General features: G+C 41.3%; 1 protein-coding gene across 1 annotated transcript; it reads left to right on the top strand.

The window, feature by feature from the left end:
* Window positions 1-744: 744 nt before the first annotated feature.
* LOC137503088 (glucose dehydrogenase [FAD, quinone]-like) lies at window positions 745-17,995 on the top strand. The gene is made up of 2 exons (XM_068230538.1): window positions 745-871; window positions 14,768-17,995. Exon 2 carries the CDS (start codon window positions 14,778-14,780, stop codon window positions 16,692-16,694), a length of 1,917 nt encoding a protein of 638 aa, XP_068086639.1. The 5' UTR covers window positions 745-871; window positions 14,768-14,777; the 3' UTR covers window positions 16,695-17,995.
* The last annotated feature ends 1,797 nt before the right edge of the window (window positions 17,996-19,792 follow it).

Below are 19,792 nucleotides of genomic sequence, written 5' to 3'. Positions count from 1 at the left end.
ACAGGAGAATGCTCAGAATACCCTGGGCAGATTTTGTAACCAATAATGAAGTGTTAAAGAGAACTAGAGATTAGCGTGAGTTGGCAGATATCACCAAAGCCAGGAAAACAACTCATTTAGAAAGTACGGGCTCTACACCTCATATTACAAGGAAAAATAGAAGGCAAGCGAGGAGGTGGTAGACCATCGATGTCATGACCCCGAAATATCCAAGATTGGACTTGCGTCAACAAAACCGAACAACTTATCAAGTTGGCTAAAGAAATGGGTGCTTTCTCCAGGGTGAAGGCCAACGTCTGGGGGACTGGGTATGGCACTTGAAGAAAAGGTATTAAAGAAGAAGAAGAAGAAGAAGAAGAAGAAGAAGAAGAAGAAGAAGAATGGTCTACAATGAAGATTAGCGTGTATAATGGACAACTGGTCCTGATGGTTGCACTGTGATCTGAAAGAGTACTGGTTTCCATTAAATTTACTCCCCATCGTCTTTCCCACAACAACCGTGACCACCTTGGCTAGTAAAATGATCAGAGAAATTATTCAGGTCACTAGAAATACATCTGTGAGCTCTGAGCGTCAGCATATCACGTCTAACAGAGTCAACACTCTGCCCAGGGATCACACACAGTGGTTGTTAAAAGGTCACCATAAACACAAGAAGTATAGCATAAACACTTGTCAAGGTTCCATATTATTTAAAGCTCTGTTTGATGGAGTACTTGCAGTATTTCACATTCAAGATACATCCAGTAACGTACTTTCTATAAGCAGTGAAGCAAGCACGACACTAGGGGAATAATTTCTCGGTCAACAACACAAGAAATAACGAACTGGAGCTGAGGGTACAGCATCAACTAAGCCACTGCATATCAAGGTAAGAGTTATTCTCCATTTACAACAGATATTATAAATGAATGAATTAACTTTAAATTAATTAAACGAACTCTCATCTCCCAGCCACACATAACTTCCAAGTGGGGAGAGAGTATTAATGAATGAATGAATTATTCTCAGCCTACAGCTACCGAACTCCAGAATCTGAGCAAGGAACATTTAATCTATGGGAATCTAAAATAAATTCACACGCAATTTAACAATTAATTGTATTACGGAATAAATCAATACTTCGAGACAAGATTTACGTAACACAGACATACGCGCGGAACGAGTGTCATCTGTTTACTTCTCGCGGCCTTCTCTGGGAGGACATTGTTAGGCAGTGTACAATGCTGCCAACTTCCGTACTTAGAGACTAAGGGTGGTGCTTGAGGAACTAATGGGTGGTAGTGGTGGTGATTATCGTTTTAGGACCTGTTTTTTTCTTGCCGTGCGACCGGTTAGGATAGGACCTGGACAAGACCAGTGATAAAGGGACAAGCACAGGGGTACGCCCCCAGGTTTACTTGTACTTTTATTGTGCCAGGGTTGGTAACGCAATCTTATTATCACAATTGACGGGAATGGCATCGCGTGCCACTTTAAATTGGCCAATAGGAATGCAAGTAGCTACTTCAGCAATGAAAATGGCAAGTAATGCTCTTCATTAGGTTATAAAAGTAAGTGTAATTCTAGGGGGCGGGATGGTGGGTTCCTGGACATTGCAATGAACGCACCTCTCGTCTGGGACGCATTCCAAGTAAGATTTCATTAATTTCCACTTACTTACAATGTTAGAAAAATCTTGTGTCAAGGTGTCAATTTTTACCAGGAATAATAATAATAATAATAATAATAATAATAATAATAATAATAATAATAATAATAATAATAATAATAATAACAGATGACTATATTATCTAGCCTTGTAAGAGGAAGTACAAATAGGCAACCATCCTCTACATAACACTAATCAGAGAGGTAAAACTGGAAGGGATCCGACACTTCGAAAAACGAAGATATCGGCCAAAGAAAGACAAGGGCCACGAAGGGCGTGAAAGTGAAAGACTCCCTAGGCCTCGAGTGCTCTAGTACGGTCGGGGTCGGAAAAGAACAAGAGTTGACTAAGGGAGGTCGGAGTGGATATATGAAAGTGAGGAGCCTGGCACAAGTAAGTGGAAGCAATGCCAAGGACTCAGCTACGGGCTCCGTGCTCGCCAACGGACCCCAATTAGTCGCCTCTTACGACAGGCAGGTGGTACTTTGGGTGTTATTCTACCGCTCTCACTCACAGGGGGGCCGAGGAGACAACTTACATTATGAATGAATAAATGAATGGTTCTCATCCTACAGCGATGGAACTCCAGCACCTGATGATGGATCATTTCATCTATTGGAACCAACGAGCTAGAAAAACATATAGAGAGGCTGTATGCCTGACATCAGCGCTCCCTGCGGAAGCAAGTTGATAAAGGACAGCCATGTCACGGCCGACTTGATGCGTCGCTCGTTTAAAGAGCGCGGCGAGGGATCCAGTCGGCCGCGGCCATGTTAACGGTTGTCAAAAAAAAAAAAGAAGCGAGTTGGCGCGAGAACATAATGTTGAGGTGAGAGTGAAATTGTGCGTGGCGATTGATCATCGTACGTTTTAAGAAATGAAAAGTTAGATTCTCGCTTTCAAGAATGCCAGCCATATGATAATGTTCCCTTTCTCCGACCAGGGCCGGATTAAGGGTTAGGGGGGTAAAGGTGCTGCATCCCCGGGCCCCGGCCCTTGGACGAACCTAAAATTGTATAAAAAGGCCTGCTGCTCCACCTCCGTGCATGTATATGAATATTTACCCTCACAAAATATCGAACTCGTACTCTTCCTTTCTTCCTATCAGCTGTCCGCGTTAGTATTTCATCACTGCTAGAATCAGTTACCGTCCGGAGATACGAATCCTCGCTACTTACGCACTGTAATTGTTGTTGTAAAAGTTATTGTTGACGAAAATTTAAATCTGGCAGCTTGCGAGTACGGGCAGAGGGGGGAAGGGGGTGAAGAGGTCTAGGAAGTGAGCGGGAGGGGACAGGGGAAGCACGGCATCAAGAAGAGAACTTCCAGTTCACCTCTGATTATTGAACCATTCGTAAATCACAACTGTAATGTTCTTGTAAAATGAATAGAAAATATCCTAGTGGTGCCAAAAAACGTAAGTTCTGTTTTGTATGTCGGTTTGATAGTGATGAGACAAATGTAAAATATGTTTTGGCATTATGAAATATTAACATGAAAAATAGAGAATGAAGTCTATTTCAACACTTCCCTATTCATCAATTTAAGTGGAAGTAGTTCTATAACGGCTCCAGTATGCTAGTCTTAGTGATGTTACGAAGAAGGGGCCCCACATTTTTAAATAGCCCAGGGCCCCCAAACACCTTAATCCAGCACTGTCTCCGACTTATAAATGATTATTTCTTGGTAGCCTGTTTATCTGTTCCTGAGAGTTCACTTTTTGCCATCCGTTGTTGGTGTGTGGTTCAATGAAGTTTGATATTCAGGTTCTTTCTTTGCTTTTCCCATAATGGTCCTGAAGCTATGTGTCACTGTCTATGTCTTGTGCTTGGACATGGGTATGATGTAGGCCTATTTCAGTCAAACGTACACCAAGCATAGTAAACCAGTATTTTGCAGCTGTGAAAGTTATGAAGTGTTTATTGTAGATGGAGAGGGCATATAAGTCTCTGGTAAGACACCAACTAGAGCATGGTTCCAGTGTATGGGACCCTCACCAGGATTACTTGATTCAAGAACTGGAAAAAATCCAAAGAAATCAGCTCTATTTTTTCTGGGTGATTTCCGACAATAGAGTAGCGTTACAAAAATGTTGCACCGGGCGAGTTGGCCGTGCACTTAGGAGCGGACAGCTCTGAGCTTGCATCCGGGAGATAGTGGGTTCGAACCCCACTGTCGGCAGCACTGAAGGTGGTTTTCCGTGGTTTCCAATTTTCACACCAGACAAATGCTGGGGCTGTACCTTAATTAAGGCCATGGCCGCTTCTTCCCCATTCCTAGGCCTTTCATATCCCATCGTCGCCATAAGACCTATCTGTGTCGGTGCGACGTAAAACAAAAAGCAAAAAAAAAAAAAGTTGCAAAGTTTGGGCTGGGAAGACTTGGGAGAAAGGAGACGAGTTGCTCGACTAAGAGGTATGTTCCGAACTGTCAATGGAGAGATGGCGTGGAATGACATTAGTAGCCGAAAAAGTTTGAGTGGTGTCTTTAAAAATAGGAAAGATCGCAATATGGAGATACTGTTGGACTTCAAGAGGACAAATTGGGGCAAATATTCGTTTACAGGAAGATGAGTTAGGAAATGGAATAACTTACCAAGAGATATGTTCAATATTTTTCCAATTTCTTTGAAATCGTTGAAGATAAGGTAAGGAAAGCAACAGAGTAGGGAATCTGCCACCTGGGCGACTGCCCTAAATGCAGATCAGTAGTGATTGATTGATTGATTGATTGATTGATTGATTGATTGATTGATTGATTGATGGGCTGATTAATATTTAAAATTAGGCTACAGTTCATAATGGACAACTTTCAAGGTTACCTTTCACATAGTAAACCAAGCATCGAGCGAGATGGCTTTGCTGTTAGGGTCGTACATCTGTAAGCTTGGTTGTGGTGGTGGTGGTGATTATTTTAAGAGGAAGTACAGCTGTTAACACTAGTCAAACGGAAAAAAATGGAAGGGGTCCGATCCTTCGAAAACTGGAGGTGTCTGCCATAAAGAGACAAATGCCATGAAAGGGCATGCAAATTAAAGATTCCCTAGTATTCGCAAACCTAATTCCGTCGGGATTGGAAAAGAACACGAGTTTACCAAGGGAGGTCGGATAGGAAAGATGAAAGTGAGGAGCCTGGCACAAGTGGGAGCAATTCCTAGACTCAGCTAAGGGTCCTGTGGTCGCCAACTCACGCTCCCAAGTGAAGATAACGTGGGGCCCCATTTAGTTGCCTCTTACGACAGGCAGGGGATACCGTGGTTGTTATTCTACCCCAACCTAGAGGGGGTGCTATGAGCTTGCGTTCGGGAGATAGTGGGTTCTAATCCCACCGCGGCAGTCCTGAAGATGATTTTGCGTGGTCTCCCATTTTCATACCAGGCTGTACCTTAATTAAGGCCAAGGCCGCCACCTTCCCAATTTTAGCCGTTTTTCATCTCTCCGTCGCCAAAAACCTTCGACATGCTACTGCGGCGTTAAACAAGTAGCCAAAAAAAAGTAATTCCAGTACGATACTGGAAGGAGAAATAATGGTGTCCCCTACATTATAAGAAATAATTAAATTAAGCCAGTATTGTGCCACTCATGGGAATGCAATATGTTTAAAAATATTATCAGAATGAGTTTGTAACCTATCGTAATTCCCTTTCGTTTTAAGGATTTCCGTCATAAATACTCTTTTATGTCCACGGTTTTTATTGTAATTTATGCTTAACCACAACAACCAAGCAGGGTTACGATTTCGTGGCCTCCTCGTATGTCATTGTACGTATCTCAGATCTCCTTGTATCCTTTTCGAACTACTCTACAATAAGCTGATCATCATGCTGGCCTCGCGTCGCAAGGAGGATGAAGTGGCACTATTCGAACTCTTATGATTATAATTAAGGCCCGGATTTTTATGCAGTAACAGGTTAGATTACAAACTAATTTGGTTAGTAGGAAGTGTCGGCCACCCGGGCTTCCATATTGTAGCAAGAGTAACATAAGTTACAGGGGTTCCAATGGGCCGTACCCCTCATGTTTATGCAAACCCCATAGCATAATCGTTGTGAAGGTAGACTATACTTGCTACTCGGTTCAGTAAGTTAGCATTCTAACCTATTAATGCATAAAAATCCGGGCTCTAATTATAATGCTCTACGTTTTCGGCTAACGGTCTTTAATTTTGCACCTGTGACTCTATAATGCGTATTTTCAACATAGTTCGTCACTGAAGAATAAAGTCCCCTTGCTTATGCGACCATTGGAAACATGGCGGACGTACATTCAATTAGCTTCAGCCAGGCAACTATTGGAATTGGACAAATTAATTGTAAATAATAGTGGGTTTATCTATATTATTAATATTGTAACTCATTGTATTTATTTATCTCTTCGTAGGTATTATATTATTGTACTTAGGAAGCAAAATTTTCTTTTATATTGTGTATTATAATATGTATTTTGAGTACAGTAGGATAGCATAATAGCATTGTAATTTATTTCAGCCTCTTTTTCCATTTATTCAATATTTTAATGTTTTTATTTTGTTATTTATGTATTTCACTGAGCCTTCGTGGCTCAGGCGGCAGCGCGCCGGCCTCTCACAGCTGGGTTCCGTGGTTCAAATCCCGGTCATTCCATGTGAGATTTGTGCTCGACAAAGCGGAGGCGCGACAGGTTTTTCTCCGGGTACTCCGGTTTTCCTTGTCATCTTTCGTTCCAGCAACACTCTCCACTATCATTTCATTTCATCTGTCAGTAATTTTCATTGCCCCAGACGAGTGCGACAGGCTTCGGCAGCCGGCACAATTCCTATCTTCGCCGCTAGATAGGGGGTTCACTCATTCCATTCCTGACCTGTTTGAATGACCGGAAACAGAATGTGGATTGTCATTTTAAAAAATGTATTTCACTGGTTAATTTTAAGACCTTGCCAGTTAAAATAAATCACAGCTCTCTATCTATCTAACAATGGGACTCGAACCCACTATTTCCCGAAGGTAAGCTGACAACTGTGCGCCCCTAACCGCACGGCGAAATCGCCCAATAGCGTAAAAACGGCAGAGCGGTGAGCTCCTAAAAAGGTCCTAGGGAAAACACTGCTCCACATTTGTATACCAGGCGGGATCAAAAAGTTCGCGTTTGAGGGTGTTGCTGCAGAGGACATGCAACGTAGCGCGACCCCGATGCGGGTATTACTCACGAAACTTTTAGTGATACCTGGACTCCCTAGTTCTGAATCGGTAGACCTCAGCAATCGCCGAGATTTGTACTGGCAACCTTTGAACACAAACTATGAATCGACTATGCATCGCCGTGAGACATCTGGCGAACACTTTACGTACTACTACTGTTGTTGTGATTGTGGAAGTGATATTTCTGAGAATTCATGCTACGAACAAGATTCGCATCCCGAAGTGTTATATAATGTTACATAAAGTGTGTGTGTGACACAGTTGTTCATATCGATCCATCATACTATCGATTCAATTCAGGTTTCATTTCCATTCAGTTGACAGTAATACCGGAACCAGGCTAGCTCCCTCCTTACTTCTCACCCTCGTACAAAGAAGTATCGCTAAACATTTCGTACGAAAGTGCGTGCGTTAAATGCGAGGTTATTACCGAATACGTCCAAACAGGTCCAAAGTGCTGTTATTCTGTTCTTAGCTGCCGAAGGAGTAACACAGATGGAGGATAAAAAATAAAGACTGTGTGTGGGGGAAGAAAGTCTGTCGAAAACCACCGTTGTGGAATGGTTGGCTAAGACGAGCCCCGTCGTCCCTAATAGGCCAAAACGAACTGAAAAAAATAGTAATAATTAGGGCCCGGATGTTAATGCAGTAATAGGTTAGAATGCAAACTAATTTGTTTAGTAGGCAGTGTCGGCTACCCGCTCTTCCATAGTGTAGCAACAGTAACATAAATTATAGGGGTTCTGATGGGCCGTACCCCTAAAATTTACGCAAACCCCATAGCTTAATCGTTGTGAAGGTAGACTCTACTTGTCACTCGCTTCAGTAAGTTTGCAATCTAACCTATTACTGCATAAACATCCGGGCCCTAGTAATAATCATTCCAACTGAGAGAGCAGACGGCTGTCAACCCTGTGTCTTTTAAACATTGACAAGTTATTACAATGAGAGTGGAGATTCCAATGCTCCGTTAACCGCTGATTTCTGTGCTTCCAATCATTGAAGCCAGTAGTTGCAAATTCGGATATCACCCCCCCCCCCCAAAAAAAAATACAAGGAGCACATAAACAGATCGTTGGCTGCGGGAATAAACGAGATAACTTAATCACGTTTCATAATGTCTCCATTTAAAAGATTTCTTTTAAACACCACTTTTATGTGAAATCGCTAACTGTCTGGATATGTAATTACAAAAATTGTCCTAATTCTGTTTCACTCCATTTTCAGCATTGTAGTCTCTAGCAATGTTATTCATCAGCCAAAAATAAGTGTAATCGTTTGGTTTTAAAGTATCTCCTCCTGGTACTAGATCCTTTTGACGATTTTCGTTTACTGTTCCAACAGCAGACGATTTGCGATACTTATCGTAATCGTTTCTGACCATTCATGTTGGGTACGTAACATGAAAACTTTCACAAAATTTATTTATTTATTTAATAAATGTGCCACCAACAGAAACACGCTCCAATTATAGGTAGCTTTTACAAATGATTTGAACAAATAACATAGATATACCAAAAAGAAGAAATTGTGAAAAAGCTCTGTAAATGAGATGATAATGCTCTGTATGAAACAATATATCATATACAGAAGCCTGCTAATAAATCAAACAAGAAAATTGCAACAAAATGATGTAAATATTATACATATAAACAAATGACTTCGACGAGAAAAATTCTTTTAATATATTTACATATGTGTCATATTCATAAGCAAAGTCAAGATCTATATGATACTTATTAATTAAGTTATTGTATATTTCACACATATTGACAAACGGAGAGTTCTTAAAAAATACAGTTTTGGAGACTGGAGTAATAAACAATTGCCGACATCTTAAATTTCCTTTTCTAACATTAAAGCATAACTCGTGAAGCGAACTATTGTCGTCAGTTAATGCATTAACCACCTTATAGAGATAAATTTGTTGAGCTATTACACAATACAATTCTCGATTCGTTCAACACCACGGGGTTGTCTCCAGATGGCGTTCATCCGCCGCCCGCTTGAATAAGTTGCAGCCCGAAGTCATCCTGATACAGGTACGCAGAACCAAGGGGGCTGTATTTCATTGTTTCAACACTCTGGTGGTCAGGGCCGGATTAACGGGGGGGGGGGATAAAGGGTCTGCAGCCCTGGGCCCTGCGTGCTAAGGGGCCTCGGCCCTTGGCCAAACCTAAAATTGTATAAAAAGGCCTGATGCTCCCCCTCCGTGCATGTACAGTATATAAATATTTATGCTCGCAAAATATCAAACACGCACTCTTCCTTCTTATCAGCTGTCTGCGTTAGCATTTCATCACTGCTAGAATCAATTACCGCCAGGAGACATGAATCCTCGCTACTTACGCACTGTAATTATTGTAAAGGTTATGGTTGACGAAAATTTAAATCTGGCAGCTTGCGAGTACGGGCAGAGGGGGAAGGGGTCTAGGAGGTGAGCGGGAGGGGACAGGGGAAGCACGGTGGAATGCGCATGCTATAGTATATTTTTGCATCAGGAAGAGAACTTCCAGTTCACCTCTGATTATTGAACCATTCGTAAGTTACAACTGTAATGTTCTTGTAAAATGGATAGAAAATATCCTAGCGGTGTCAAAAAACGTAAGTTCTGTCTTGTATATCGATTTGATAGTGATGATGAGACAAATGTAAAATGTGTTTTGGTATTATGAAATATTAACATGAAAAATAGAGAAAAATTGTAGTCTATTGTATTTCAACACTTATTCATCAATTTAATGGAAGTAGTTCTATAAAGACTTCAGTATGCCAGCCTTATGTGATGTTACAAAGAAGGGGCCCCACATTTTTAAATAGCCCAGGGCCCCCAAACACCTTAATCCGGCACTGGTGGTGGTATTTACAATATTATTACCGACAGCTTTCACATCAGCGGAATGAAAATTCCGTTATTCATGTCGGGAGCATTCGCTTTTGAATATAACGAAAGTGCGCGCATTCTAAAAATTCGATTTCAAACTATTAGATATTTTCATATTTTGCCACACTGTAAATTTGTCCCCCTGGTTCCGGGTTATTAAGACTCGTGCACAAACACGGCTCTGCCTAGAATATATAAGAATGTTAAAAATCTAGGAGTTTATAAAAATATGATAACGTGCAAAATTCACATTAAAACAATGAATACATCCAAAAATGTTGTATAAGGCAAACTTAAGTCTAATAAGGATTATTCAAAATGCATATGCCAAAAGAAATTCGGTTGCAATACGTTAATACCTTTCCCCAGATTCTACTGATCCGAAACTGGGGGAAGAGTGTTTTATAATCCGTATAACAATTCAACCTACAAACAGATAATGTTCCATTACGCAAAACTAATTACATTTCGTTATCTTCTGTTGCCTAGCAACCTCACCATGTACAAGTCATCGCTGATGCGGACAGCCACACGGACAGCCATCACAACTGTGATCACCTCCCTCCTGCTTGCCATGATAGAGGAGGGTATCAGAATTCTACGACCTGACATCTATCAAAATCGACCACACGACCTCAACGAACTGGGAAGGAATTTCCACAAGCAGTACGACTTCATCGTGGTGGGAGCAGGATCAGCTGGTAGTGTCATAGCCAACAGACTATCCGAAGTGCACGACTGGAATATCCTTCTGCTGGAGGCAGGGGGCCATGCTTCGTTAGTATCAGAAGTTCCTTCCAGCTTCCAGAAAATTCAAACAGGACCAAAAGTCTGGGAAATGTTTGCTGAACCCGATCCAAATTTCTGTCAAGCCCAAGAAGGAAACCAGTGTCCTGTGCGTGCAGGAAAAGCCCTTGGTGGTTCAAGTACAATTAACGGAATGGCGTACATTAGAGGGAATAAAAGGGATTATGATTATTGGTCAGCACTTGGGAATAGCGGATGGGATTACGAAAGTGTCTTGTACTACTTCAAAAAATCTGAGGACATGCGGATCGAGGATCTCCAAGATGATTCAGTTTACCACAGCACAGGTGGATATATGACAATCGACCACTTTAAGACCATCCCACCGATGCGGGACGTTATTCTCCAGGTTGGTCAAGAAATGGGATACAATATAATCGACCTCAACGGAGCCACACAATACGGTTTCGGCCCAGAAACACACACAGTCAGAGACGGATTTCGTTGCAGCACAGCAAAGGCTTTCTTAGAACCAGCTAAAGATCGTACGAATCTTGATATCAGCATGCATTCAGAGGTAGAACGTATTCTCATCGATGCAGAAACTAAGCAAGCTTATGGAGTAGTGTTCACTAAGAAAGGTAAAAGATACACAGTGTATGCTAGAAGAGAAGTCATTGTTTCAGCAGGTGCTTTGCACTCGCCCAAACTTCTCATGTTGTCTGGTGTAGGACCGAGGGAGCACCTGCAGGAACTAGGAATTTCACCTGTGATATCCAACTTGCCTGTTGGAAATAATCTGCAAGATCATATTTTTATAGGGAACATGATTTACGAAATTAATTATCCGTTATTAAATAACAGTGATCAAGTTCTCTATACAAGGAACAGTATTCTACAGTTCTTACTGAACAATGACGGACCTTTGATGGGAGCTACTCTAGGATGGAGCTGTGGTTTTGTCAACACGAAATATTCTGAGGACGCTGAGTGGCCGGATATTGGAATTTATATAGGGACTGTGTCAGACTTTACAGAAAGTGCAAACAGTTTAACAGGTGAATTTCTCAACACAGTTTTTCAGCCAAATATCGCCAGAGATGCTTATCAAATAATCAGTTCTCTGATGCGTCCCAATAGTCGTGGTACAGTTCGGTTGAATGATACCAATCCCAGATCACCTCCAGCTATCTATCTGAATTACTTATCGGACGAGCTTGACGTTAAGACACTTATAAAAGGGGCTAAGTTGGCGCATTTATTTAGCAGTACAGACACAATGCAAAAGTATGGAGCTACTCTTAGACCCCATCAAACCTGCTCTCACCTGCCGTTAATGAGTGACGAATACCTGGAGTGCGCCTTGAGGCAAAACACAGCTTCCATGTGCCATTACTCAGGAACCTGCAAGATGGGACCAGACTGGGACCCTGAAGCAGTGGTAGATCCTAGACTACGGGTCAGGGGAGTAAGAAATCTTCGGGTGGCGGATGCTTCAATCTTCCCTCAGATAATAACTGGCAATACGAACGCCGCCGTTATTATGGTTGGGGAGAAGGTATCTGACATGATAAAAGAAGACTGGGGAGCGTTGAGGAGAAGAAAAAGAAGTCGGAAGACAAAAAGGAAGTCGTGGAAATATGTCGCAGAATTATATAGAAACAAGAAAAAATGCTAGTATTTTGTTAAGTGAAATGCATTCTTCATTGGAAGCAATAAAATACTGTACAGTTTTATTATTCAAACCGAATATTTTCACTAACCATTAGAATGAAGAGCTAATGAGGGGACATTTTCACTTGTAATGGAACCCTATTAGTAAGCGTGTGCGGTTTTTCAGAAGACTCTCTTCCTTGTGTTGCTACTTGTAGGCTCAGTCTTGGGAATGAAAATTTGAATACGAATAAGGAATGGCGCCAGATTTGAAAGGTTAACGCACATAAACCATGATAACATCCGAGACAATCCAACATTCCTACCTGGAAAGTGGCCGGAAATCAACAAAATTAGCATGTTTTCTTTCTAGAAAATAATTATCTGAATCTCACTGAAAAATATAACGTATAGGGTGTTTCACAAGGGATAGTAAATATGTCGAAATATGGAATATTTCGAGTGAAAAGAAAACAACATATGAACATGTGTACTACTTGCAATGTGTGTAGATTTGCGGTTGTTTGTGTGGCACACATAGAAAGCAACCTTAAACAAAATCAGGGACTCATAAGTGACTTGTTGGTGCTTTCATTGATGCACAATTCTACGTCCTTTGGAACAATTTTCAATGGAGAGGGAGATACGCTGTTAGAATTGCAAGCTTACACTTCTGTCGCCCGCGCAAGTTAGAAACAAATGGGAAACACGCAGAATTGATTGAGCTGTGCTACATGTACTATTCTCATTGGAGCAGAAAGTGTACTAAAGACTGCAGTAGTTTAAGAAAATATGTAATGTGAATTGTTCCAAAGAACGTAGGTCTGAGCATGGGTGAGTCATGTGTTTTGAACTGCTGTACATTTTATTACGGTTTCTGCATCAATCAATATATCAATAAGGCATTTGTATGTGTTTAATGATTTTTTCAGGGCTATTATATTGAGTACTCTGCAAACAATTGTAATGTCACACACACTGAACAATGGACACATATTAATATGACTTTCTGAACTTAAAATGGCGTATTAAAACTTTCAGCACAATACGGGGACAATGTCTTGCTACAGCGAACTGTTTACCAGTGGACTGAACAGTTCAAAAGGGGTCGCACGAGCGTAAAGGATGAGGAAAGATCCGGGCGTCCATCTGCAGCCGTAACTGATACCAATACTGAACAAGTGCGTGATATGATCCTGAATAACGGATGAGTGACAGTTGGTGACGTGGCAAACCGTGGGTTCCAAAACAACTGAAGAGCAGAAGCGCAATCGTGTGAGAGTCTGTCAGCACTTGCTGGACCGTCATGTTAGCGAAGGTGAAATGATCGTGACAGGAGAGGAAACATAGGTTCACCACTTCGAACCAGAGAGCAAACGTCAGAGCACGGAATGGAAGCATCCGCTGTGGCAAAACATTGTGCCCGTATTGTGCACAATCCTAGCTCCTGGTACACCCTCAGACCATAAAAAAGCGGATTACGGAACGCTTTTCTTCGTGGGTGCAGACAGACAGTGGCGCGTCCGCCTTTACGTCGTATCAGCGCAAGCTGTACTGATCTGATAACGCTGAAACCTACCACAGACGTAGACAACGGTGCCATCTAGCGGCTAGTGAGCACACAACGCCATAGAGGCAACTTAAAGACAATTAGAGCCAAATTGCAAGTACTTATTGACCTGCCCCGTTTCTTCTTTAATACTGGGTCTACAGATAAATGCTGCATATAATTGGTAAAAAAATAATGTTTCAAGTCCTACCCGCAGTGCAAATCGATCCTATAAGGAAAAATAACAAAATGCTTTCTTTTTTAAATTCCCCATCATACCATTGTAACAAAGAGAGAATGAATATAATTTTGATATTCGACGTCTTATACATTTTTATCATCGTACAAATGTTATCGTGCCCGATACTTCACTGTGTTGTCTGTCTCAAACCGGGCTGTAAATGTGAAGCACCATCTAGGGGAATTACCTCGACGAATGAAACAGCTTCTCTCTGAATACTGAGAAGGGGAAGGGGGGTTCTGGGTAGTTAAATGATTTTCGTCTTCTTTAGCTTGCCTTCCCGCTGGATCTTACTTATTCTGGTAACTATTGGTATTTCATGTAATTGTCATTCATAGTACCGGCGTTTGTTATTTGAGCTATTTGAATCGTTCTACGGAGGCGCTAATATAAATGGAGCGTTTACAGCCCCAAATCAGATAACTTTTCTCGATCTACATGGTCGACAGTTTTATATATATATAAGAGAAGACTGACTTAGATCATCACAATTCAATCTATATCTGAGACAGGTTTGTGATAAGCAAATTTCGTTTAGTTATCTTGCGTATGATTTGATATTTAAAGATTTGCTGAATTTGCACAGGCATTCTATTCGGTTGACGCCGAATACCTCGATCATTCCACCCTTAAAACAAAAATAATAATGACCATCATAATTCTTTCGGTTGTCTATCTAAAAATCAGGACCTACCAGTAATATGAGTCAGGTTGAACAAAAACTCACACTATAACGAACTTAAACGTGTAGCTGTTTAAGGACAATAATTTTAAATACTGTGATCTCTATTACGAATCATTACTAACATACGGATAATGATTCATTACGTTCAACTAATTTAATTTCGTTCTCTTCTGTTGCGTAGCAACCACACCATGTTGCTGATGTGGACAGCAGCACGGACAGCCATTACAACTGTGATCACCTCCCTCCTGCTTGCCATGATAGAGGAGGGTATCAGAATTCTACGACCTGACATCTATCAAAATCGACCACACGACCTCAACGAACTGGGAAGGAATTTCCACAAGCAGTACGACTTCATCGTGGTGGGAGCAGGATCAGCTGGTAGTGTCATAGCCAACAGACTCTCCGAAGTGCACGACTGGAATATCCTTCTGCTGGAGGCAGGGGGCCATGCTTCGTTAGTATCAGAAGTTCCTTCCAGCTTCTGGGAAATTCAAACAGGGCCAAAAGTTTGGGAAATGTTTGCTGAACTCGATCCAAATTTCTGTCAAGCCCGAGAAGGAAACCAGTGTCCTGTGCGTGCAGGAAAAGCTCTTGGTGGTACAAGTACAATTAACGGAATGGCGTACATACGAGGGAACAAAAGGGATTATGATTACTGGTCCGCACTTGGAAATAAAGGGTGGGATTATAAAAGTGTGTTATACTACTTCAAGAAGTCTGAGAACATGCGCATCAAGGACCTCCAGCAAGATTCCGTTTACCACAGCACAGGTGGATATTTGACAATCGACTACATGAAGACTATTCCTCCGATGCGGGACGTTATTCTCCAAGCAGGTCAAGAAATGGGATACAATATAATCGACCTCAACGGAGCCACACAACACGGTTTCGGACCACTAACATACACAGCCAGGGATGGATTTCGTTGCAGCACAGCAAAGGCTTTCTTAGAACCAGCTAAAGATCGTAGGAATCTTGATATCAGCATGTATTCAGAGGTAGAACGTATTCTCATCGATCCAGAAACTAAGCAAGCTTATGGAGTAGTGTTCACTAAGACAGGTAAAAGGTACACAGTGTATGCTAGAAGAGAAGTCATTGTTTCAGCAGGTGCTTTGCACTCTCCCAAACTTCTCATGTTGTCTGGTGTAGGACCGAAGGAGCACCTGCAGGAGCTGGGAATTTCACCTGTGATATCAGACCTGCCTGTTGGAGATAATCTGCAAGATCATATTTATATAGGGAACATGACTTACGAAGTTAATTATCCGTTATTAAATATCAATGATCGAGTTCTGTATACAAGGAACAGTATTCTACAGTTGTTCCTGAACAATGACGGTCCTTGGATGGGAAATATTGCAGGATGGAGCTCTGGTTTTATCAACACAAAGTACTCTAATGATCTCGAGTGGCCAGATATTGAAGTTTACATGGTGAATGTACGTGACTTTACAGAAAGTGCAAATAGTTTAACAGGTGAAGTTTCCAACACAGTTTTACAGCCACATATCGCCAGAGATGCTTATCAAATAATCAGTTCTCTGATGCGTCCTAATAGTCGTGGTACAGTTCGGTTGAATGATACCAATCCCAGATCACCTCCAGCTATCTATCTGAATTACTTATCAGACGAACTTGACGTTAAGACACTTATAGAAGGGGCTAAGTTGGCGCATTTATTTAGCAGTACAGACACAATGCAAAAGTATGGAGCTACTCTTAGACCCCATCAAACCTGCTCTCACCTGCCGCTGATGAGTGATGAATACCTGGAGTGCGCCTTGAGGCAAAACACAGCTTCCATGTGCCATTACTCAGGAACCTGCAAGATGGGACCAGACTGGGACCCTGAAGCAGTGGTAGATCCTAGACTACGGGTCAGGGGAGTAAGAAATCTTCGGGTGGCAGATGCTTCAATCTTCCCTCAGATAATAACTGGCAATACGAATGCCGCCGTTATTATGGTTGGGGAGAAGGTATCTGACATGATAAAAGAAGACTGGGGAGCGTTGAGGAGAAGAAACAGGAGTCGGAAGACAAAAAGGAAGTCGTGGAAATATGTCGCAGAATTATATAGAAACAAGAAAAAACGCTAGTATTTTGTTAAGTGAAATGCATTCTTCATTGGAAGCAATAAAATACTGTACAGTTTTATTATTCAAACCGAATATTTTCACTAACCATTAGAATGAAGACCTAATGAGGGGAAATGTTCACTTGTAATGGAACCCTATTAGTAAGCGTGTGCGGTTTTTCAGAAGACTCTCTTCCTTGTGTTGCTACTTGTAGGCTCAGTCTTGGGAATGATAATTTGAATACGAATAAGGAATGGCGCCAGATTTGAAAGGTTAACACACATAAACCATGATAACATCCGAGACAATCCAACATTCCTACCTGGAAAGTGGCCGGAAATCAACAAAATTAGCATGTTTTCTTTCTAGAAAATAATTATCTGAATCTCACTGAAAAATATAACGTATAGGGTGTTTCACAAGGGATAGTAAACATGTCGAAATATGGAATATTTCGAGTGAAAAGAAAACAACATATGAACATGTGTACTACTTGCAATGTGTGTAGAATTGCGGTTGTTTGTACGGCACACATAGAAAGCAACCTTAAACAAAATCAGGGACTCATAAGTGACTTGTTGGTGGTTTTATTGATGCACAATTCTACGTCCTTTGGAACAATTTTCAATGGAGAGGGAGATACGCTGTTCGAATTGCAAGCTTACACTTCTGTCGCCCGCGCAAGTTAGAAACAAATGGGAAACACGCAGAATTGATTGAACTGTGCTACATGTACTATTCTCAATGGAGCTGAAAATGCACTAAAGACTGCAGTGATTTAAGAAAATATGTAATGTGAATTGTTCCATAGAACGTAGGTCTGAGCATGGGTGAGTCATGTGTTTTGAACTGTTGTACATTTTATTACGAATTCTGCATCAGTAAGCTATTTGGGTTGAACTGTTGCAAATTGTGCATCGTTTCTACATCAATCAATATATCAATAAGGCATTTGTATGTGTTTAATTATTTTTTCAGGGCTATTATATTGAGTACTCTGCAAACAATTGTAATGTCACACACACTGAACAATGGACACATATTAATATGACTTTCTGAACCTAAAATATACTCGTACTTCAATGGCCTTATCGTGTTACATACGTCAGAACATGTAACGCGCAATCGGACGTTGTCCAGAGTGTAAATAGTAGTGGTAATATAATAATTAGTGTAGATCTTCTGTCTAGGTTCATTAGAAAGAATATTATGTATAAATATTGCAAGTCGGAAGGGACTCTGTATATAAAAGTAAGCATTCATTTTTCTTGATGTGAATTCCTTGTAACGATATTATTGTTTAATAAAAATGTTGTCCTTTATTAAGAGTACAGACAATTGCTTCGCCCATCCTATTTCTTTCCTATCTCTGCTAGAAGAAACCGAATAGGACAGTGTCTGGGTCATGTAGGGAGGTTTTGATGTAGAATTCCAAGTGACAAGTATTCGCGAAATATATTATCGAGTTAGAATGGGTTTCACATTTTATTTCTTAATTCTAACACATGGTTCATAGTGTGGGTTACTGTAGTCACGTCCTAGTTCGTGAACCATGGCCAACGGCTGAGTGGCTTAGTAAGTGGTCCAGAGAGTCGGGATACAAGTTGCTATGGAATGGGAATGGGCATCTCGGACATATTCTGAGTCATGGCCCTCCTTGTGCTCAGGCGGCTAGGACTATACAATCCACCGGTGGTCCATAACCCGTTAGAGGAGAGATCCTTACTTGGACTATGTGTAAGTAGGGTAGGATCCCGCTTCATGAATTTACCGAGCTCAGAGCATTTTAAGCAAGCCTCGGACCTATGGGAGTAATGGAGTCCCACTCCCATTTGACAGGCGAGGGACTCCTTGGAAACAACTTGGCGAACAAAATGGAATATTCGAAGGGGAGCTATCAATACTAATATGGCTTATGGAAGAAAGAAAGTAGACCTGGCTGAGTAAGCTAAGAGGATGCATCTCGATGTGCTAGGAGTAAGTGATATTCAGGTAAGGGGAAATAACGAGGAATAGATAGGAGATTATAAAGAATACTTGACGGGTGTTAGAAAGGGAAGGGCAGAGTCTGGGGTAGGGCTGTTTACCAGGAATACCGCTGCACGCAACATAGTTTCTGTTAGGCACGTAAATGAGCGAATGATGTGCGTAGATTTGTCAGTTGGAGGAATTAGGACTAGAATTGTCTCAGTGTATTCACCATGTGTGGGTGCAGATGAGGATGAAGTTGACAAGTTTCATGAAGCATTGAGTGACATCGTGGTCAGGGTCAACAGCAAGGATAAAATAGTGCTAATGGGCGATTTCAATGCGAGAGTTGGAAATAGAACTGACGGATACGAAAGGGTGCTTGGTAAATGTGGCGAAGATATGGAAGCTAATGGGAATGGGAAGCGTTTCCTGGACTTCTGTAATAGTATGGGATTAGCAGTTACGAATACCTTCTTCAAGCATACGGCTATTCACCGCTACACATGGCAGGCTAGGGGTACCAGATCCATAATAGATTATATCTTAACCGACTTCGAATTCAGAAAATCTGTTAGGAATGTACGAGATTTCCGGGGATTTTTCGGTGATACAGAACACTATCTGATATGTAGTGAACTAAGTAGAGGTAGAGAAATTGTAATCTGTCTGCAAACGAATAAGGGTAGAAAATCTCCAGGACGAGGAAATTAGACGGAAGTACATGGATATGATTAGTGAGAAGTTTCGAACGGTAGACAGTAAGCCGGCCAGGATATAGAAAGAGAATGAGTGGCATACAATGATGCTGTAGTAGAAACAGAAAGGGAATGCCTAGGAACAACAGTGTGTAAAGATGGAAAAAGGCGAACATCTTGGTGGAATGATGAAGTGAGAGCAGCTTGTAAACGTAAAAAGAAGGCATATCAGAAATGGCTCCAAACAAGTGCCGAGGCAAACAGGGATTCGTACGCAGATAAAAGAAACAGAGCGAAACAAATAGTTGTTGAATCCAAAAAGAAGTCGTGGGAAGACTTTGGTAATAACCTGGAAAGGCTAGGTCAAGCAGCAGGGAAAACTTTCTCGACAGTAATAAAGAATCTTAGGAAGGCAGGGAAAAAGGAAATGAACAGTGTTTTGAGTAATTCAGG

The sequence above is a fragment of the Anabrus simplex genome, chromosome X (assembly GCF_040414725.1).
Source record: "Anabrus simplex isolate iqAnaSimp1 chromosome X, ASM4041472v1, whole genome shotgun sequence".
Classification (NCBI taxonomy): Eukaryota; Metazoa; Arthropoda; class Insecta; order Orthoptera; family Tettigoniidae; genus Anabrus; species Anabrus simplex.
This window is presented reverse-complemented; position numbering and strand designations above follow the sequence as displayed.